General features: G+C 36.6%; 1 protein-coding gene across 2 annotated transcripts in view; it reads left to right on the top strand.

Annotated features, from left to right (window-relative positions):
- The window catches only part of LOC118245019 (bifunctional heparan sulfate N-deacetylase/N-sulfotransferase 3), a 68,271-nt gene extending 45,806 nt beyond the window's left edge, over positions 1–22,465 (top strand). The window contains exons 6-14 of one of the 2 annotated variants that reach the window (XM_035540577.1): positions 4,545–4,727; positions 6,689–6,785; positions 7,596–7,719; positions 10,444–10,618; positions 12,302–12,472; positions 16,132–16,241; positions 18,391–18,493; positions 19,145–19,255; positions 22,195–22,465. In XM_035540577.1, the coding sequence (XP_035396470.1) occupies positions 4,545–4,727; positions 6,689–6,785; positions 7,596–7,719; positions 10,444–10,618; positions 12,302–12,472; positions 16,132–16,241; positions 18,391–18,493; positions 19,145–19,255; positions 22,195–22,242 (1,122 nt within the window). In that variant the 3' untranslated portion in view covers positions 22,243–22,465. Of the gene's footprint in view, positions 1–4,544; positions 4,728–6,688; positions 6,786–7,595; positions 7,720–10,443; positions 10,619–12,301; positions 12,473–16,131; positions 16,242–18,390; positions 18,494–19,144; positions 19,265–22,194 lie in introns of those variants that run through there. The other variant, XM_035540571.1, reaches the window with a different exon arrangement.
- The last annotated feature ends 341 nt before the right edge of the window (positions 22,466–22,806 follow it).

Genomic DNA, 22,806 nt, shown 5'->3' with positions numbered 1-22,806 from the left:
GACCTTTACAGGAACTTGCAAAAGTCTTTCCCACTGTCTTTGAATGGGTTGTCTTATCCCCGTCTGTTCAGAAGTAGAGTCTGCTTGCTTCCACGTGAGAAAGCCTGGGACACAAACATGCCACAAACCTGCAGCCGTAGGAGCAGCTTCTCACATTTGGGGATGAAGGAATAACCTAATTCCCTTGGGAGGTGGTCTCCTCTGTTTTTGTCAGGAAAACGGCTGTTGTCAAAACTGTAGAAGCTTAGTTAGTAATGTCCTTGCTGTGTGGTTTTTAACAGATGTTGCGTCCTAATAATACTGATTTTGTGATGATTGATATTTATTAGAATATCCACCCTGCTGCAATAACAGCCATCTCTAGAAGCTGGGTAACTTGTTGCAGGTGGTTTGTTTTTTCTTTTTTTTCATTTTGTGTAAATTGTTTGTCAAGCTTGTGTTATTTTCTCAGTTCTTGACACTTAAATGAGATCATGCCAGTTCATCTTTCCCTGATACACGTGATTTAATAACAGCAACTCAATCTCAGTCTTCACTGCAATTTGTTGACCTAGAAGCTATTGCCTCTAATTGGGAAATATTGTTGTAGTAAGAAAATATGCAGTACAAAATGAGTGTTTAAAAAGATAAAAGCTATTTCTCCTGAATGCTTGTCCTCATTTCCCTGCATCTCTGTGGTAGTAGTCAGAATCCCAAATATCATCAAGGTTAGTAATGGGAAGGAGAGCAAAACAGAAATGCCTTTTTGTTCTGGAGAAGAAGGAATACAGAAGTGCCGAGAAGCAGCTGAAAGGAGCTGAGGCTACAGCTGCCTGCAAGGCTCTGTGGGAAGGCAGTGTACAGGGAAGCACCTCTGCTACTCTGAGCTGAAGATGGAAGGAAAGACAGGTGGGAGCGAGAAAGGAGCTGCTGCCTAGAGGCCAGGTTTAGTCCCAAGCCATCATTTTAAATATTGTCTGCGTTCCATTTCAGCCCCCTCATGAAAGATATTAAATCCCGTCGAGAGTGTGTACTGAAGTGCAACTAAGATGATAGTTTGCTTATGAGGAAGAGCTAAAAAGGGTGATCCGTCTTGCACTTGGATAAAGAAAATGCTGAGATGCCCTGGAAGAAATGGTTTTAAAAGAGGGCTAAAAATAATAAAATCAAATAGGCTCTTTTTAGCTGAAAGAGAGGCTAAAATGCTTGTTAGAATAAATAGAAATCCATTCACAGCTGCTTCCCTTTTGAAGAAGGAGTAAAGAAATATATGAAGCTCTATTTATATTATATGGCATTGCCCAAAGGTGCAAGATTATTGAACAAATTTTTTTTTTTTTACTAGATATAGCCTTCTGAGATGCCCACAAAGGATTCTTTTTATAGCTCCTGATCTGTAGTTTTAAGAGAATAAATCTTTAACAGCATAGTATGGTAGTTATTACCTGGGATGGAAAAGTAATCATCTTCATTAGTTAGGACTTGTTTGAATAAAACTTGGAGTCTGGTATGATGGAACAAAACAACGCGTCATGGCTCAAACAGAAGGCAAAAAAGTAATGACTATGTTTTGCCTAGGTATGAAACTGCACACCTGTGAATGGAAAAACAATTGCATCGTTTCCCATCGTCTGTTCTGCCCTACAAATTGCTAAATACTCTTCTTCTGCACAGGTTGGTGGGAAAGCAGGGAGGTAGCTAGCAACTCACCATCCCTGCAGTTGGGCTCACACCAAATTGAAAACCATCCAAATGGTGCTTGGCTGGCATTTTCTGCTGTAGCCAGGGAAATGGGAGGGTGAGCTTAGGCATCTCCCTGATGCCATGGCTGTGTAACTGTTGTCACCAGGCCCTCAGGAATGCCCCTGGAGCAGCAGCGAGTGCCTGGCAAGTTGGCATCGTAGGCTGTGACGCACCTCCTGTGGGAGTCCCCCGTGTGCCAACTGTTCCAGGGTTGTTCTCGGGAAAATGTAAATACGGCCATTACAGCATCGTGCTCCTGTTGGTTTTACAGGCTGGTAGATTAGCCAATAAAGAAAGCAAAAGTCAGCAGTTCTCAGGTCAGACTGGGTGACTTAGGCCCTGGATCAGCAATATTTTCTTGTTTTATGAAACACAGGATTGTTGTTTGCTAATTCGGCCCAGTGGTAGTGGCAGTGATTGTACTAGGAATTTGCTTGCACAGTAGCAACAGGAGGGGAAAAACTTCTGCTCAAACTTTATTGAAAGGTAATCTTAGCTGATCTGCAACATTTTTGATGCTATATAAGTAACGCAGACCTTTTCTGCCATGCAAAGTTATAGATTAGGTCATACATTGGTAACAGTAAATATAGATTTCTTTACAAGGTATAGTTAAAAGTGCTCTAAAAGAGCATTTGTTCATCCTTTTGTTGCTGTTGTAAATAATTATCCATAAAGTATCTGATGTAAAAAAAAGACTGTAAAATGGAACTAAGATCTCTGATATTTCTGCCCTTCATTGACACAGTTCCATATGCTGGAAATGATTTATGATGATGTAGCCAAGCAATTTTTTAGCCTCCACTCTCACATTCTTCAAATTACAATGATATTCCCTCAGGGAAAAAATACTATATATTTTCCCTGAGCTGGCAATCTCTTCAAATTCTCTTCTTTTTTTCTTCCAGTGCAGTGCTGAAGTTGGCAGGTAAGGAGCTGCCAGAAGGTGAACTGGCATTAGAAATGTCAGAGGTCAGCCCATGTGTGGGAAAGAAAGGGGTTGTCAAGAAAGCAAGTTAACCTTTTTTATGGAAACACTCTGATTGTATCTTTGTTGAGAATGACACAGTCCTGTGGCTGGGGTGTTCGTGCCTGGAGAACAGAAGTGAGAAAAGGAAACTTGGAAAGGTTATAGATTTAGCAAAATGCTTGCTGTTGGTTGCCTAAGGGGAGTATTTAAAAAGAAATCTTGCTCTTATCTGAGATGAAAGATTGTACCCTAATGATTAATCGATGTGTATCTCCTTATTTTACCTGAGTCTGACAAAATGAAGCTCTCTGTTTACTTTGTAGGCCAAAGAGGTGTCACCAAATGACACTATTAATAAAACATATTTCCTGTAACATAATGTGTTCATTCACTGCAAGTAATGCATAGTGTTATAGTGAGGTGTTCAAGAAAAGAAATTCAAAAGCTTTGAAAGTTTACTATCATAAAAAGCCAGTGTTTTAAATACTCTAAAACAAAAGGATTAAGCTGTGGATCCACATTTTTCATCTTTCTTTTTCCTTGTTAAATTGAAGGCTGGAATTCCTTTACAAAATTAATTTCAGTTCCTGAGCTGACTTCAGAGTTCTGGTCGTGATAAGTCTTTTTCAAGTGATTTACTTCAAGTTTCACTTGAAATAGAAATTACCCATTAATGGCATTGGCAGATTTATTTATAAAAAGAGCCCTGTTTCTAATGTTTTAATAGAAATGAGTCTGGAGAATTTGTCATGGGAGAGCTCTCCTATTAAAAAAAATATATATATATGTATATGTATATATATATATATATGTATATATATATAAAAAATCCCTGCTAGAGAAGCAGGAGTTCACAGATGTCAGATGTCAATGTAAGAACAGGCTGTTTCATCAGTAAAAATTACTCTGAAAACAGATCATTTTCCAAATCAGAGGTTTCAGTCTTCAGTCCTTCCCCAGCCCCTGAGAGAGCATCCTGACAGGCTGGGTACTGCCGCTCTGCTCAGCACAACGGTTTATGTGCATCCAAGTCGTGTTTCTCTCCTGGAAGGAAACCGTGATGGCAAGCGTTGCTTCCAGGTGGAGTGCAGGAGTGCGTTTGGACCTAGGGATGTAGCGGGGAGGATTTATCTGCGTCACAATTTCACAGTGAGATAAGAGCAAAATGCATGCAGCCTGGCAATTGACAGGATAGGGAGCTCTTTGTGTGTGTGTGGAATATTTTATGAACTATTGTTTAAAAGTCATGCTTCAGACTTTTTGTTTCTGCACGTGATTTAACTACCTGCTCAGTTCTTGAGGAGTAGCTCTGTAGAAGCGATGAGTTACATATCCTATGAAATTTACAGCTGGACCAGCAAGATTTAAATTGCTGTAATAGAGGTCAGCTCTCCTTTTGGTCTCTGACTTCTTTGCTCTTCTGCTAAAACAGAATTATATTTCTAATATTAACTTCTGTTCCCTGTTGCATATGTATTTCACTTGAAGTAAAACTGCAGGTACTGCTTTTGCTGTATTCTCCATTAAGTGAATTTATGTAAAGATTATGTAAATATTATACAACCCCAGGGTTGGATGGCATATCCTAGTTAACACAGAGCTCCTGGTACCTATTCCACAGTTTTCTTCAGTGATTCCACTGAGTTGACTTGAGAAGGAGGATGTAATTCAATGAAGAAGAAGGAGAGTAAAATCTGCACGGATGTGGTCAAAGTCCTGCAGGTCTAAATCAGAGCAAAATGCAAATCGGATTTATATTATCTGTGGTTACACTGCCATCTAGTGACGCAAAGAGTCAATGTATACTTTATTTTGTGTTTGGTGGTTTTTTTTGTTTTGTTTTTTTTTAAAGATTAGCATCTTCATGACACATTTGTCTAATTACGGCAACGATCGCCTGGGGTTGTACACCTTTGTGAATCTGGCCAACTTTGTTCATACGTGGACAAACCTGAAACTGCAAACTCTTCCTCCGGTGCAGCTGGCTCACAAGTATTTCGAACTATTCCCTGAGCAAAAGGACCCTCTCTGGCAGGTAGGCAGGCTTGCTGATAAGGAGATCAGGAAAAAAAAATGGTCTTGATGGTGTTTTTTGTGAAGTTCTTTGTTTCAGTTTTTTGTAAAGTAATATTTTCAGATTTGCTAGTGAGTTTCAATCCAAGCAAATGCTTGGCTTGCTATTACTTTAATCTCCACAGACTGCAAAATTAATACGTACTACCATGTATAGTAAAAATTAATTTGTTTTATTTGTGTCTTTACTTATTTTTAGAATTGTGGGAAATGAAGGAAAGGCATTTGGTGTTAGTTCTCGTCTTCTCCTTTTTAAACTAACAAGACTGAAGCATTTGAAAGAGAGATGTATATGCATGTTTTAACAATTGGCCATTAAAGGCAAACTTTATTGCGAAACAAGTGTGTGAAGAGAAGAGGGAATTCAAAAAGAGCAGACAGCACTAAGACCATGGGTACCTTAATACTAAAATCGACTCACCAAGCAGAAGTAGATTAGAGTAGAAAGTTACTCACAAAAGGGTAAGTGTCCAGGCAAGAACTTGACCAGCACGTAGTAGTACATTGATGTTGTCAACTCTGCTGTTTGATTAAGCCACTCTCCTAAGTGAGCAAATTGAATATGTCAGGAATCTGAAGATAAGCTACGGCTGAAGCCTGCACTACCTTGCAGCTGACACTTCTTCAGCCAGTGACCCAGTGATAAGAGCACAGTCCCTAAAGAGAAACTGCTGCGGGAACCACTGACTGTTGTGATGCTCTGTTTGCAGCCACTCGGTGACAGTTCAGTGGAATGCCTCGGTATTATAGATACCTGTAACCTTGCCTGGATATTGTATATCCCGAATAATCGTATTTGTGAGGTGACTCAAAATATTCTAGAGAGCAAGCTTTACTAAATCAAACCTTAGAATGAATTTAAGCTTGTTTATTCAAATGTTTTCAAGTGTCAGATATTGAATTGCCAATTTAGTAAGAATCTGAATATGAGATTGCAAATTTGGCCTTAAATTTACAGCTTGAAATTTGTGCTGTTCCTGAATAAAGCATTGAACTAGCGGAAGATATGTTGAGCACTTTGCATAATGTTAAGAGAACATGAATTTAAAAAATGGAAATTAGCCTGTAGCCAAAGGACTTGAATAATTAGTATAACATAACACAGACATTTTTGAGTAACAATGACTAACATCTGCTGAAAGTGGTGTTTTTTGTCTATAACTCACATAAACGTAAATGCAGTTAGAAGATAGGTAATTCCCTTCATCTCAGCAAAGTACTGCCAAAGAGCAGTGTCAAAATTTGTATGCAAGTAGCATTTGTAAAACAAATTTAAACTGATTCAGATGTAAAGCAACACGTGAAAAAAAACTGTTACATCAGGACTCACTGTGAACTCAGTAGTCTGTACTGATTTGTACTGGGGGATCAGAAGATGTATATGTAAATGGAAATCCTTCTACGATAGTTAATTCACCATTTTAGTTTTAAAACTGCGGTATATATAAAGTGATACCCGTTAAAATAATGTAAAAGAAAAAGTAATTAGAGATTTCATTAGCAATTTTAAGTCTTCTTAACCTCTATGTAATTGATCGATTTTGAATTATTCCCAAATCTACCATATGTTGGATCAGATCTGTCTTTGGCATAATTCTGTTAAATTTACTGACATTCGTTTGAGAAATGATCCTGTCCCAGGGTCTGTTGAGTAGCTTGGTCAACTATATATAGGAATGAGTTAAAATGAAAGCTGTGTTTCTGCTGCATACTCGTCTGAAATTGTCTATTCCCACAAAAATAAATTACTGAAATAGTTCTTTCATACATAACATGGTTTTCTATCATAAGGGAAAATAGTAGTTTATGGTAAGAATATTTGCGTATTGATGACAAATTGTTAATTTACGTAAACAGAATTTAAGAACCATGTCAGGTATGATTATCAATAAAATTCTTAGTAGTTGTTGTTCTCCATTTTAGAATCCCTGTGATGACAAACGGCACAGAGATATCTGGTCTAAAGAAAAAACTTGTGATCGATTACCAAAATTCTTGGTTGTAGGACCACAGAAAACTGGTGAGAGTTTATTATTTCATCAAGATCGGTAGGCTATGTATAAGTTGAAGTAACTAGACCAATTAATCAGGTTTTTCTCAGGGTGCTCTGTATAGATCTTGGTCATCTAATAGTATTTTTATTTTCAGGCATCCAAATACAGTTTAATAATATAAGTTACAACAAAAGACCATATACATTTTTACATAAACATTTGCAGTGTTCTGGTGCGCATCAGATTTTTGTGAGCTTTATTTCAAAATGAGTAATAGTGCTAAGTCAACAAGATTGACAAGATCTTGTCATAGGTGAGGGAGAGACAGACAGACATTTTTCCAATCATGTAGATTCTTAACTGCAAGTTTTTGTCTGTGCTGCAAGTGTCTTTTTTACAGAAACTTGTTATTTCTTGGAATTTACTTTATGTGAAGAAGTTTCTAATGGACAGTTTGAATTGCAAGGTTACAATAGTTTGTGAAATAACTTCATGGTTAATTTTCTTCTCTGTAATTATAAAATTGTTTATCTGTTTCCTTTCGTCTTCACCTTTTAAATTATTTTTGTAACAATCTCATGAAAAATAATTTTTAAAGCAGTTTTTAAAAGCATGAAAAACAGCATGGGCACTCTAGTTTCTCTGTTACCTATTTAGAGTTCTTTAAATCCCTTTGATTTAAAAGCATAGAAGATACAGATTCATAGGTGACGTAAATCAGCATCCCTTCACTGATGTGAAAAGGAATAAAGTCAGTTTAGTCCATCTGAGGGTATGACCCATAAAATATGTTTGTGCATGTGTATTTTAATCTTGCATTTTTATCCAATCTGCAGGTACCACAGCCTTGTATTTGTTCCTGATCATGCATCCTTCCATCATTAGTAACTCCCCCAGCCCAAAAACCTTTGAGGAGGTACAGTTCTTTAATAGAAATAACTACCACAGGGGGATTGATTGGTAAGATGGGTTATTAGTATAAATATAAAAGTTTATATATTGTGAACAATACAAAAATGGCATTGCTGTTGGTAATGTTAACTGTTTATACATAGATAAAAAAAAAACCTTCAGTGTCCTTCTAAAATAAGTAAATTCAAGTGAATAACAGTCATAGTGCATATCATAAGTGCAGTAATTTTTGTGAGGCTTTCTTGTAAATATACAAGTATTAGTATGTGCAGAAACAGTAAAAACATTAATTTCTTAATTCTCCAAGTCTTTAAAGGTAAATTGTAATGTATTTCTATGACAGGTAACTTATTCCTTACTACACATGCCTCTGAAGTTGGGACAGTGACTGTTGCTAGTTGAATATATATGGATGCAAAAAATATGTTCCTATTAGAAATCTCACTTCTTACAAAAAAAAAAAAAAGGAAATAGATCAGAGATGCAATTTTTCCTTTACCTACAATTTAGGAATAGCAATCAGGTAAAGCGGGAAGAAGGAGAGACTCTCAAAATGTTTTTCAAAGATGTAGTAGTTAGCAGAATGTTAATCGCTCAGTAGGGTAGGTAAGTAGTGCTAAAAAGGACTATGTTTCACTGCCGCCATGCTCACTGTGGCTACCAGGGAATCACCAGATGTTTCTACACCCAGAAGGTCATTCTTGATTTCTCTTGCCTTCAGAAAGTGCTGCATTATAAAACATTACAAGATGAAAGACAGTAACATCCAGTAGTGGCTGGGGAGCACCATTAAAAGATTATTGATGTTTTGTCTTGTTTCTTTTTTTCCCCAGTCTGAGGGAAAATAGTTTTATTGCCTTTGACTTCGTATTCATCCATAAAATTAGCAGGGTGAACACGGTTGTATGGTCGTAGTGTAGATATGTCAGATCCAATTTCTTTTAAAGTCACTTAGTTTTTACAGAGTTATAATTGTTTCAGCAGTTTCTTACACAAAGTGTGGTGAGTCATCCAGTTAATACCAACTGAGAGATTCTGGCTGAATGACTGGAAATTAAAGAGCTGAATCTTTGCTGTTAAGCTTTCTGAAGTCAGGGAAGATGACATGCAAACAAGGCATAGTGGATTTATGCTGATGGTGACAGATTAAGTTCAGTGAGCCAGTTCTACAAAATCATCATTTTCATGTGGCAGGAAGACTGCTTTGCTGCTTCTCTCATTCCTCCTGCCTTAACCACTTCCCTAACATGCAGATACAGTTTGTCTGCTAGACATGTGCCACATTACCTTCATCTTAACACAGCACTGGTGCGTAAGGCTCCCAGTGGTAAACTTTATAGACCAGGTACATCATTTTGTCAGGTCTCGCTCCAGAGCATCCATTTGACTATTGTCTATCTGTGCTGCCTGTCCCAGTCACCTCTGGCAGGTTCTCACAGGTAAGTCTTCGATACTCCAAGCTACCTTTTGATGCAGTTGTTTAACTCTTAGGTTTGTATGCTGTCTGCCAGACAGATCTCTCAGACCTTCAGTCTAATAGAGTATTTTAATGCTGTCATGTAATAAGCTTACCAAGTACCAAGTGTTAATTAAGTATATGGTCTCTCCTCATTAGTCCATGAATTGGCTAGGATTCATTCAAAGCAAGAGTAGTCACAAACAGCAGTTCTCTAAAACCTTCGCAGCTTTGACGTTAGAGTTTAATAAATTATCTGTAAGAATTAGCTTCTCAGAACCAGATGTCACAAAGTTCAGTTTCTTTAAACCACTGTAGATTCCTTCCTTTTCTCTAAATACCTTGTAATCAGTGCCTGTATGCTAATGATGTGTGTCCCCTAAGGAAAACTGCATGTGCATCAGTCAGTTCCAACCTCTCAAGTCTTCTGGCTGTGCCTGCAATGGTTACAATTTCAAAGACAACAAGAGCATGTCATTTATATTAAAAGAAGTTCAGTCCTATGAATAGAACAAGGTCTGAGCACTGGAAGAAATTTCAGTACTTAAGCATGACCATCAGAAGAGATTGTTTTAAATGCCCTTTATTTTATTGATAAAAGGTTTAACTGAAAAATCAAGAAGACCAATGTTTCCTGTTTCTTCTTTCTCCACAACAATAATCAGAAGTAGTCTGAGGGCTAGGAATAAAGTCTGTATGTGACATATGAGATTATTGGACATTAATTGAAATTTTGTAATGGATGAGGAAAGCTCGCAAAGAAAACTAAAAGGAATTCAACCCATGTTTCCATTCATAGAACAATAATAGAAGGATGCTGTCACTGCTTAGAAATGTTTCACCTGCTGAAGCTGTGGTGTTTTTTTATTGGTGCATCTACCCCATATAAACAAACTATTTTCTGCTTTTTAGCAAAAGCAGTTCTGATACTGAATATATTTTTCTTACAATATTTCACAATAATTGGTGTCTGCAAAGGACCAAATTTGGAAAACTCTTTTTTTACTTTTAACATTGATTGGTCAGAGTTTCTTCTGACCAAAGAGTTAGAATTCTCTAATCATAAAAAGATACCTGAATATCATGTTTTCTTCCACCTACGAAAAATAGCTGCAATGTCTAGTTATATGTAGTGAAAAGAACAAAGCTAGTACCAAGTAAAATATGGTCAAAAATACAATGTAAACTTCTTGTTGCTTTTATTTACCAATTAGGCTATTATTTTTATTAATTATTGCAGAATAAAATGTACTTAACAGATTTGTCAGCCTTTCTGTGGCTTTCAAGTAATTCTGAGAACGATGTTGCTTTCCTAGGTACATGGATTTCTTCCCTACTCCTTCCAATGTCACCACTGACTTCCTCTTTGAGAAAAGTGCCAACTATTTTCATTCTGAGGAAGCTCCTAAACGAGCTGCTTCCCTTGTCCCCAAGGCCAAGATCATCACCATCCTCATTGACCCATCTGACCGGGCATATTCCTGGTATCAGGTACGCATTTTGAGGAACACAGGCAGTCACAAGTCAAATAAATAAGTCAGGTTTCCACCTTGAATCCACTCTCCATGTTCTTTCAGTCCATATATATATTTAAAGGGTTTGGACAATACAAGCTTTTATTGGTCAGTTGGTGCTCCACGTATCATTAACCATAGACTAAGGTATCTGTCCATGTAAATCTGAAAAATCTTTTAAAGGTTAAAATACCAGAAAGCACGTTTTTGAAAGTCTTACTAATGTAAGCATATAATAATGCTTGCTTGCTTGATTAATGTATGTAATCAGCGCACAGATAAATTAGTTTATACAAACATTGGCCTGATTCATGTTCAAAATATGGGGTTTGTATGTGTCCATGATCTTGTTGTTTTGCACACACCTAATTAAAATAAAAACAGGTGCAGAAATAATAGCTGAATTGCAATTAAAGGTAGAACTTCCATCTTAAATGCACCATTGGCACTGAGTGCTTTTTTACTGCAGTACTTTACCTTTATGTTTCATAGCACTAAAGCATTGGAATTCCTTTGTGTTGTTGTTGTTGTTATAATATTAGAAGAAACTATGTTAATGCTGAAGGAGTATTCTGCAAACCATGAAAATAAGTAGGTTCCCAATATGTAATTTGCAACATTTATTCAAAGCAATAGTAAATATTTAGTGGAGTTGAGAACATAGCATAAAATTAAAAGGGATGATTGAAGGTTAGTTTAATACAAAGCATGGCTCTCTAGTGAATGCATTTTGAAGAATAGGGGCAGATCGTGGTACCGATGCTTCTTTTTAAAATATTTTTAAAAGATATTTTAGTAACAGCAACAATAATAAAATACCATAAAATCCATATAAAAATATGATGAAATCCTTTACACAGTGCAGTCGTTCATACCTAGTATTTCAGCAGTATAACAATTGCATACAATTAAAAGCTAGGTACCAGTTACCTTGCTATAAGATATTTAAAGCACAGATAGTAAGCTATGTTCAGAATAGATTTCTACTTCTCCGGTCCTAATCCTAGTTAATAGTTTTGACTTAGATTAAGCTATTTTTATTCTTCTGGTCCACATGAAATTGGATAAAATGCAAATACAAAAAATAAAATTCTAAAAAGAACAAAGTTCTTACAAGTTTTATGACATATTTTGTGTTACTGTTATGATGAGGAGAAATGAAAGCCGTAAATCCAGTCTGGCCCTGCTTTGAATAGCAGGCTTGACTTAGAAACCTACTGAGAGCTCTTCTGACCTGAGTTATCTAATGATCCTCATACATACCGATGTTCAAATTTTCCTTTCTAAGTATTTGCCTTGTTTAAGCTGGAAAAAATAAAATATGAAACTACTAGAAACAGAGCTTCATGGTATTTTTGTAAGTTATGCTAGATTCATTTATACAAAATCTGCCACTCAGTTTATTAAAAAATAAACATTTATGCATTCTGTTTTGTTATTGCTAGCATTAGTCTATCTTCTAATTTCTTTTGGTACAAACAACATTAGCAGTGTTTATCCCAGCATTTTCAACAAATCAATACAGATGAGGACTTCTTAACCTAAAGCAACTTCTATTGTGAATAATCACTCATGGCAAGATCAGTAAGACTGACCAGTTTTTTCTTATTTTCACAACTTTTGTGGTCTGTAAAACTCAGCAATGTAACCTGTTTTACAGCATCAACGATCACATGAAGATCCTGCAGCTCTAAAATTCAGTTTCTATCAAGTGATCACAGCTGGACCTCGAGCCCCTTCTGAGCTTAGAGCTCTCCAAAAGAGATGCCTAGCACCTGGATGGTACGCTACACATATTGAAAGATGGCTAACTTACTTCCCACCTTATCAGGTGAATAAGACTGTAACTTGACATCCTAAACTTACATATATAATATCCTAAAAGATTACCTTAGTAATAGTCTTGCCTAATGAGTGCTGGTCCTCAGGGGATATCCTAGGTACACTCTAACATGCTTTAAGACATTGATTATTCATAGCTATGTTCTAATTAGTTGACCTGACATTGCTATGGATATTAGCACCATGCAGCTGGGAACTTCTTCTGCAAAACAGATCAGAGTGATCTGGAAGTTCAGGAAACTTCACTGGTGCTCATTGAATGCTCTTGTACCCTGAACTGCCTTTAACTTACAGCTTTTTCTTTTTTTTTTTAATTTGCTCATGCTTTCATCACTGTATGTCTGATTCTTTGTCTGTAATGTTGAGGAAAAGAGAACTAGGCATGCAGTGCTTTGTGGTCTTTTTAGTGTCAGATATTCCATCAAGCTTCACAAAAGAAAAAAAAAAGATGGAAAATAATGAGATGCTGCTCAATAATATTTCTGTCCTCTCTGAATGGTAACAAGTCTCATCTACTATCAAGTGATGTAAGCTGGAACATTGCCCTCTGTATGTGGGAGGGAAGGGGGAAAATCTCTCTTCAGAAGAGATTTGGCACCTGAAGACTTTGGGGTATACACAATATTTTTTCCATCTAAAATAAGGAATAACAGATGAAAATGGATGTGATCTAGTGAAGCTGTAACACTTCAATCTTTAAATGCATCAGTGTCTTCACCCAGTCCTTGGTTCTTTCATGCACTGCCACTGTGTCACCCTCCTTAGGTTATGATTATAGTAATGAATAAACCTGTACCTTGCAAAAGTTCACACACTGGCCCACTGCTATCCATGTGCATGATTTTTAACACATTTCTGGCAGTTTGGACCCGTAACAAAAAGCATTTTCCCAAGCAGTTCCAAAGCATGGCTCAAAGGATAACAAGAACCATTGCCATCAGGGAGTCTGGACACAGCCAGTTTGGTTTTGTGGGTGAGAGGTTTTAGCAATGTGAATCCAAGTCATGCTTCTGCCATTTAGTCTCAAGAACAAAGAGCTGCCTCTGATTTGTTTTTGTTAACAATATAAATAAAGCTTTTGTGTACATCAGTGTGTTTGCCATCTCAGACATCATCATTTTTTTAGATGAAATCATAGTTTGCCTAACGACTTTTCTGTAACTGTTGGTGCTCCTAATCACCTACATTTGGTATCTATTGCCAAGCCTGAAAATCCTTGATGTATCCTTTGTGTTAAGACCAGTTTTTCTGTGTGTCTTTGAGTCTCAGAGGGTGTCTGCTTATGGGCCCAGAGATTTTGGTACAGATGGAGCATAAGCAGTCTGAAAATTGGATCTCCCCTGTAAACTTCTGCTGGTATGCAACATACAAGTTATTAGTCTATTTCTGGCCCTGTGTAAAATCAGGCCTCAAGAGATTTACATCCTAAGCCCTGAACATGATCTGCTATACAAAAACAGGCAGACAATATCACATGATCAGTATCTCCTTCATAGATTTATTTCTGGAATAGATTTTTCTGACATTAACAGTGTGTCTGGCACTACTCCTCACCCAACATTTAAAGATAACTTTAGCTGAGGAAGGTTGGCTGCAGCCTGAACCTTCTGTTTAGCCTGGACTTGCTTAGCTGAGACAATTTGGCTGGAGTCCACACCTTCAGTTTTCCTAGAGTGTGCCAAAGAAGCTCTGTAGCCTCTACTTGGTGTTATTCTTCACATATTCTCTTTTGGGACAGCCTTGCAGAATTCATGAGATACACAATACTGTCATATCATGATACTTGGATGAAATTTTCTACAACATATTTTCATTAGGTTTTCTCCAAAGTAACCGATGAGTACTGAACAGTGCACATCATCAGACAGAGTTTTGCCAGATTTTGCCTCCCATAATGATGATGAGGAACCAGCCCTGATAGCTTTATATTTTCTCTGTTAAAGTATTAGGAGTTAACTTGCATTGCAAAAGCAACAGCATATGGTAGGTTATATCCAAACTTGTTAGCAATTTCAGAGAACTGCTGAAGCATGAAACAGTTGCATAAGCTAGACCTAAAAACAGATCAGCGTAGAAATATAGCCTTATAGAGCCTTTGTTCTCAAAAAGGGCTCTTCCCTGGGGTATCCAAAGCTATCCACAATTTTTAATGCTGTCTAAATTGTGGAGTCTCTACATGTGTGAGTTGAAGTCTTAATAGCTGTTACAAAGTCAGTAGGCATATAGTAAGTGGTAGAAGTTGCAACAAGGATTGGTAAAGTTCCCCTAATATATTTTGTTATCTGCTCCCTGAAAGTGTCAGGAATTGGAATCAATTTCCATTGGCAAAACTTTTTCTTACACATCTTTTTTTTGGGGTGGCAGAAGCAGGGATGGCCCAGATATTTCTATTTGTTTGTTAAATACTGAAGAAGAAATTTCACTCTTTTTCTTTCGGATGGATATATTCCTCACTTGGGATCCTTTTTGACCGCTGTGCTACGAAGCCTTTCAGAGCTTACTTCTTAGTAAAACAGCGGGTTCATTTTTGGACTCAAGCAGTCATAACGCATCTGATTTGAAAGACTTCTGGGATGAGCTACTACTTTCTGAACAGCTTGATACTTCACTAATCCACATCTCTAAATCCACATATGAGTAATTCCAAAGACTGATCTTTCAAAAAAAAAGACATTTTCTCCCTTTTGATTATGCTCTGAAACCTTATAGTCTTGCAAACCTTATAAGCTTCATCCAATCCTGGAAGCAAATCATAGCCTCTGTCCTTGCATAAAGAGCAAGCTTCAGCACTGCATACGGAATGAGACCATTGAACCGTCTGCAGATTTGTTGCCCCCCTCCTTTTCATCACCAAAACATGATGGAAAATGTAGAGCTGTTTCCATGACAGGAAGTGAATGCTTGCCTAATCCATTTTGGTGGGTCATTTAAGCATGATACTACATTTGATATAATCCTCACATAGTGTTTATTTCCATGAAGATTCATGTCCAGGTAAAAGGGTATCCCTATCTGAAGTAGACTTGTGTGAGTGCATATATGATCAAGCAGTTACAAAAAGAAGAAATTGCTTACCAGCACCTGGCTTTCTAGAGATGTGTCACACATTCTGTATCTACATGCCTGTCGTGATGTCTTCTTTACCTTCGTTCATATTCTCAAGTGTTTTTCATAATATTTTGTATTCTAGTATAGTTTCAGAAGTAAGGCATTTAACTTAACATCTACCTACTATTTTCTGTCTTTTTGGTCATTTCCAGTGACAAGCCTTTCAACATGACTGTAACATATATTTGTATATTCCTGTGTCTGTGAGAATTAATAGGTTATTTCTTTAGACACTAATAGCTTTTTTTTTTTTTCTTTTCTGGACAAGTCTCGTTCAGTTTCCTGCAACGTTTCTTATATTTCTAGGTCCTTCACTGCTATTTCTCTTTTGCCACAACAGCTTCCAATTTAATATCATTTCAGATTTAATTAACATGTCATTATCCTGCTCATTAATGATCATGACAAATAAAACTGGACCAATTATCTAGGGCATTTCTCACCATATAATGAATGACTTTGAAAGAGGTGGAAGTTCCAGTTTGAAACTTGACATAATGAATTTTAAACTAAACTTCCATTTATTTTATTTTTTTGTAGTTGCTAATTATTGATGGCCAGCAGCTAAGAACTGATCCGTCTACCGTAATGGATGAAGTACAGAAATTTCTGGGAGTCTCTCCTCATTATAATTACTCTGAAGCCCTAACGTGAGTTAATTTTGTCATCATTATTGCTTGTTCATATGTTCCTAAAATACTAGTTAGTCTGTAAGTAAGGCCACTACAAAATAAAGCCTCTCATAGTTCTCCCCTCATGTGGGTGTAGTAGGATGTATTCATTGGTGTCTGGAAAAGAGCACAATACAGGGTTAGATTTCCTGTAAATCATACACTGAAGTCACTAAATGTGGAGTCTGTTACTGGAGTAGACATTTGACAAATGGACAAAATAAATATTGCTTTGTGAGAACTGCATGTGAATTTTGGATGAATAAAAAGGAATTTTATTTCCATCAGCAAATGGAACATGGAATACTGATATGCATAAGGAGAAAGGAAGAAGACTTAGTTTCTGTTTTGGACATTAGCTGCAAGATTCAACAGTATCAGTCAAGAATATAACATCCACTCTGTATGTCATAAATACACACGTACACAAATTCTTTGGATTCTGACACTTAGATTTGGTTTCCCTTAAAGTAAGATTGATAGGATTACTCTTTTCAATAGGAGTCTATTATCTGTCCTTATTGGAAGCTCACAGAAAAGAATGTTTTCATTTCTTAGACATTTCTTTATTTAATGGTTTCATCTAGTTGTATTCTATTCTCTTTTATGGCACAGGTAACAAAACAGACTTTCATTTTCCATGAGATAGTAAAGTGCATTGTAAAGACATAAAGGGACAAATAATCCCTGAAGTTGAGTCTATTGAAAACATATTTCATTTGTTTGGCTTTTTGGTTTGTTTTTGGTGATGGTGGTGGTAGCTTGTTTGGTTGGTTTTGTTTGTTTGTTTTTGTGGGTTTTTTTAACACTGAAGCCTTTGGCCTGGATACTGTGAATTAATCCCATCTGCATCTAAGTCTATTGCATGCATTTTCCTTTATGTCATCCTTTGTACCCAGGTAATGTTCACAGAAATAAAGCAACTTTTTCCATTAGAGTGCACTAATACCAGTTTGTATCCTCAGCTGTTACCAACTTGCTAACACCAGTAATTAATTTGTCTTTAAATGACTTCATTCTCACGTCTTTTTACAAAAGAGATACAAATAATACAAATTATTTTTACTCATAATTTTGAGATTGCAGTATAGCAATGTGAAACAAAAAAACACTTGGATTTGTGTATCCTTTCTCCAAAGAATTAGAAGTGTTTTATACCGTCTAGGTTTGTACTGTCCTGCCAATAGTGTATATTTTATGTATATTGGTATACCAATATACCAAATTTACAGAATGGGAGTGAAAGATTTGGAAGTGAACTGTAGGCTAAGTATCTTAAGATTCATGTTTTATAATTTGGGCAGAGATAACTAAGAAGAAGAAAATGTGCATGGTGGTTACACTGTACTGATGAAAGTTGATCAAAAAAAAATCAACCTAAGTCCAGCTGGAAGAAGTGTTTTCCATCTTTGCTATCAAAAGCTCTCTAGGGGAAAAGATGAAACCTATTGCTCAGCCCAGTGTAGCTGTCTGGTAAATACGTTGCTTCCTGTTGGACTTCCAAACTGTAATATGTCTGAAACAATGAACACAGATGTTACCTATGTCTGTGTTGCAAGCAAAAGCCCTGCCTTTTTTTCTGCATGCCTACTCTCCATAGACTAAGAATGTGTTCCTGGAAGACATGATGTAATCCTTAAAATGTGCCTAAAATTGGTGTCCAAAGTCTACATGTTAACATATATAGACTGCACATATGTATTTTTGTTACAGTTATTATACCAGTATCTGCCCACACTAAATCTGTCTTCCCCAACAGTAATCTTAATAATCACCTCATTGTATCATTAGCAGGTACCATCTTCTTCAGTATAAACTTCAGAGATGCATCCTCCTTGCAGCACCTCGTAGCCTTTACACTGCAAGATGCAGTCTTTCCAGGATCACTGTTGGCTCCTGCCTCTCTCCTTTTTCTTCTCTTTATTTACTTCATGCATTGTGTCTGCAGCCAGTTCTTAATGCCTTGCTCCTGTTAACTCCCCTCAGCTTCTCCATTTCCCCACTTGTTTGATGCCTTTTTTCCTGAAATGACAATTTACTGGAGCAAAAAAATAGCTCTTAAGAATAGCTCTTAAGCTCTTATTTTATTATATTTCTGCGTTGAAAGTGTACAAAATACTTGTTTCAGGTTTGATTCACATAAAGGTTTCTGGTGTCAGCTTCTGGAAGAAGGAAAAACCAAGTGTCTTGGAAAGAGCAAGGGTAGAAAATACCCTCCGATGGATTTTGAGGTAAACCATTATACTCATTGGCATTATACAGGGATTTAGCCTCCATAAATGAGACACCACAAAGGCAAAATCATAAGAAAAGAAAGAAGACAAAAGCCATTAATTATTTGATTACCTTTCCCTACAAATGAGGCCTTTAAGGTAGTTGTGGAGTGCACCTTTTTTTTAGTTCTTTATATCAAATGTGAAGAATTTAAGTGGTTGTTTGGGTTTTTGGTGTGGTGTTTTTTGTGTTTTTTTTTGGTGGTGGTGGTGGGGTTGTTTTGTTTTGTTTTGTTTAAGGAAAGAAAATAAAAATTAATTTTGAAATTTGGCACCTGTTTGAAAAATAAACTTCAGTAAATTCAAAGTAGCTGTACCAGCTTCAGAGCAATTCTTAATTTACATGTCTGTCTGAGAGCAGACCAGATCCTTTGCTTTGACACCAGTGTTTGTTATGGACACCTTTTGTTTCTTGAAATTATCTGTTAAAGTTCAGCTGCTCATTGATGAGCTTAAACTTGTATGCAGTAGATATCATTAAAAAAAAATAAATTGCATAGGAGAAAGTAAAGTTTTGACACAGGTAAAAGAAACTTTGAAACTAAGAATTCACAGCAATTACATTACAGCATTTTATTAAATAAAAATATCTGCTTTTATATCCATCAGTGCAGGGCTTTTCTGTCAAGCTACTACAGAGATCACAATGTGGAACTGTCAAAACTCCTACACAAATTGGGACAACCTCTGCCATCGTGGCTGAGACAGGAACTACAGAAAGTAAGATAGCATTGAAAAAAGGCTTTTTGAAATCTCTTCCACACTTCAGTAATCCTACCTAAAGTCTCCAGTAGCTACCAGAAGATCTTGTAAAATATACCTCTGCAAAAAAGAGTAAAAGATAGAAATTATTCCCATATGCTGGCATGTGGATTGTGAAAATACATGTGTTTCTTAGACCTCACGTGGGCCAGATCTTTCTCATTAACATTTCTGGGCCTGTGGACTTGTGGACTACTGTGCACATATGTGGAAGTTAATTGCAGCTGGTATAAGCTTCAGAGATACATGACCTGTCCAATTTCACAGTAAATATTTACATTTTTATATATCAGTTTAAAAGTATTGTCTCCTGTAGGTTTTGTAGTCCATTGTTAGACTGCTGACAGTTTTTCTTTGTATTTGATTATTGTGTCTTGCATAAAATAAGAAAATTTAGTGTAGCATAAAATGCCAAGTGTACTTCTGCCATTGGAATCAGCTTGCTAATACCTGAAGTATATACTAATAAGGGTGAGAAGTACAGCCATCATACACGATTTAGGTGTGCACAGCAACAAAACACATGGAGCAAAATCTGGAATCCACAGGCAGAAGCAGTGTAGCAAAAGAAAAAAAAATACATTTCCTATTATTATAGCCTGTAACAACAAATCCTTATAATGCGATAAGGGCCTTTGTCCATAATTACTGCCTAATTTTGCAGTGACTGCAGCAGCAAAATACAGAATGTAGCCTGTATCTGAACAGAAATTTAATTGGCTATGTAAAGCACAAATGTTGCAATAAAATCCTTATGAGCAGTATTACACTTCAACAATTGTGAACCAAACTGAAGCAGTGCAATAACAGCCTTCACTACTGGCTTCTATGAGCAGCCAAATCCGGATACAGCACGCTGGACGTACATTGCTGTGAATCAGGAATGTCGCCACTCAAATGAAAAACTGGTAAAGAACAGAAACAGATCCATACTTAGATTGCCTTAATTTGCACCACTATTTTTCCTTAATTTATTTGCCTTCAATCTATGCTGTGTGTATTCCAAGAACCCTCAGCCTGATCAAAACTGTAGCATCATGCAGTGACCTTCAGTTTATGTCAGCTGCAAAAATCTGTCTGTTTTCCAGATGAAAATAATGGTTCTGTTTCCAGACATTTTAATCAAGTTTGGTATTAAATTTTAGAAATAAGCTTTAGGAAAAAAAAAAAAAAAAAAAACTTGGTATAATCATGGTAGAAAATTGGGCTCTAATCATGAAAAAACCACAAATATCCAGCTTCACATTTTTGGTACATTTCAGTAACACATCTCATATCAGTTTAAGTGTGAGATAAACTCAAATTAATAGTACTTAAAAGTTGAAAAAGAAGATTGTTGAAAATTTCAGCTGAGTATGGCCTTACTGTTTCTCCACTGAACTTTGGCTCTGAATGTTTCTAAAGACATGAAGGGGTAGTGAATACAAAAGATAGCTACAGTACTAAATGCAATGCTTTTTACAGTAGATCTGTACTATTATCATAATTTGTTTTGGGATGACTAGATAAAAACATGCATCAGATGGTGGAAAAACTTTCTACGTCTCAGTGCTGTTTTACTACATTTATGTAATCTCATAATTTAACTTTCAAGGTAATAGAATGAAAAGCAGTCTGTTACTCCCTAAATAGAAAACAGATGTTGAGATCCTTACTGTACCTCTAGCTGGTAAACTTTATTATTTATTGATTTTGTGTATGTAATACCTGGTTTTGATAGGCCTGTAAAGCAAAATTCTAGACCAATTTGCTGTATATAACAATATTCTTTACGCAGCACATTTTTGCTAAGGGAATATGCATGATTAATGATGAGGACCTAGTAGAGTAGACATTTTTAAGATGAACATCTTTATTATTTATTAGAGAGAATGAAAATTTACATTTCATTTTAGACATTCACTGTCATACGGATTTGGCCCAAAAGCTGACTTGTCTTAAAACACTCTTATTTGATAAAAGAAACACTCTGAATTCTGAATACCTGTAAATACAAATTCTCTGCATGCTATGGACAGCTCATGTGTTCTGTAAGCATTTATATGGATTTGTTACAAGTAAATTGACTAACTGGAGAAAATACTTGGATTTTTCATCCTGGCATGATTGATTTTACCATTTATGTAACCTGATGTAACATCACTCAAACATTTAAAATAGAAGAAAAATGTATAATAGAAGAAAATTGGAAAAACTTTGAGCATTATAAAATGCCTGAGATCTTCACAAATTGAGTGCTTCCTACGTGCTGGAGAAATGAGCTTCAGCCACTTTCATAGTTCAGTCTCTGTTTTCAGGAGCTCCATTTCTGTCTTTCTCTGGGAAACCAAGGCCCCAGCAGAACTGGGACAAAAAACCCCACATGCACAGCCATGCCTTGGGTGGACTAGGCTTGGTTTGGCAGCCACACATAAAGGTTGTCCTCTGGCAAGAAGTGCCTTGTTGGCTCTCAAGCCCTGGTGGAGGAGCTGTTGTACTGTCCTAGTGCCCTTCCTAAGGTTGAAACAAAATTAATGAGTCCCGGGGCAAATCTTCAATGGATTCCTCTGCTAACTTCACCTGGGTCAGTACTGTGAACCAAGTAACTTGACCTTTTGGCCCTGGAACTGTGTATCCAAAAAGGGCATGATCCTGGATGTGTGTTAAGTCAGAGCTCCTACTGAGATGCAGCTGCTAAGCATTAGCATCTCCAGAAGAGGTGCTGGAGGGGCAGCTGCTGGCAGACTAGGTGGGCTAGGCTCAGGCTCCAGAGCAGCAAAGTAAAGGCAAACAGCTAGTGGTCTTTGCAGTTCTGAGTTTGTCATACTGGGTTATTACTGGTTTATACAAAGACAATATGAAGCCATGCTATTTTCCTCCAGAACTATTCTATTTAAAGATGTTCTTACATTTAACAGGAAGCTTTAAAAAGCAGAATGACTTTTAATGTGCAGTCAACTTCGTGAAGAATGAAGTCTGAGCAAAGCATGCAGACGAGCTACATGTGTTACTCCCCAGATAACAGGATGCATATGAGTACAGTTGAGTAAGCAAGTCATACAACATGAATTTACCTGGCAAAGTTTGCCTCTCTGTTTACAACTTCCCTACAATCAGCGTTTGATTTTCAGAAATAAACTATCATTATTAAAACTTTTAAAAAACAGTGATTTATCACAACAAATTTATACTTGCTAGTCAAAGTCAGGTGTTTTACTGTGGTTGGTAACACAGCTATGGTTTTTGTTCCCGTGGTTGATAACTGCACAAGCAGTTCCTTTAACAAATGTTTGATTATGTGAGTTTCACATTTATTTTCATAAATACGATTCTGAAATTTGATTTCCTCAAATATCTGTGCCATTAAAAATCAATGTGTGAGTATGAGTAGAAAGTGACCATTAGGGGGTGTAAACACAGAGTCTGATATGAATTCACTTAACTATTTGAACAAACATTCCTGAAATACTGTGATATCTTCCCAGTTCTACTTGTGCAGAAAGAATTAGTTTCAATGATTTGCAGACTAT

Source organism: Cygnus atratus, chromosome 4 (genome assembly GCF_013377495.2).
Source record: "Cygnus atratus isolate AKBS03 ecotype Queensland, Australia chromosome 4, CAtr_DNAZoo_HiC_assembly, whole genome shotgun sequence".
NCBI classification, from domain to species: Eukaryota; Metazoa; Chordata; class Aves; order Anseriformes; family Anatidae; genus Cygnus; species Cygnus atratus.
Note: the sequence above shows the minus strand (reverse complement) of the source record. Positions and strands in the feature narration are given on the sequence as shown.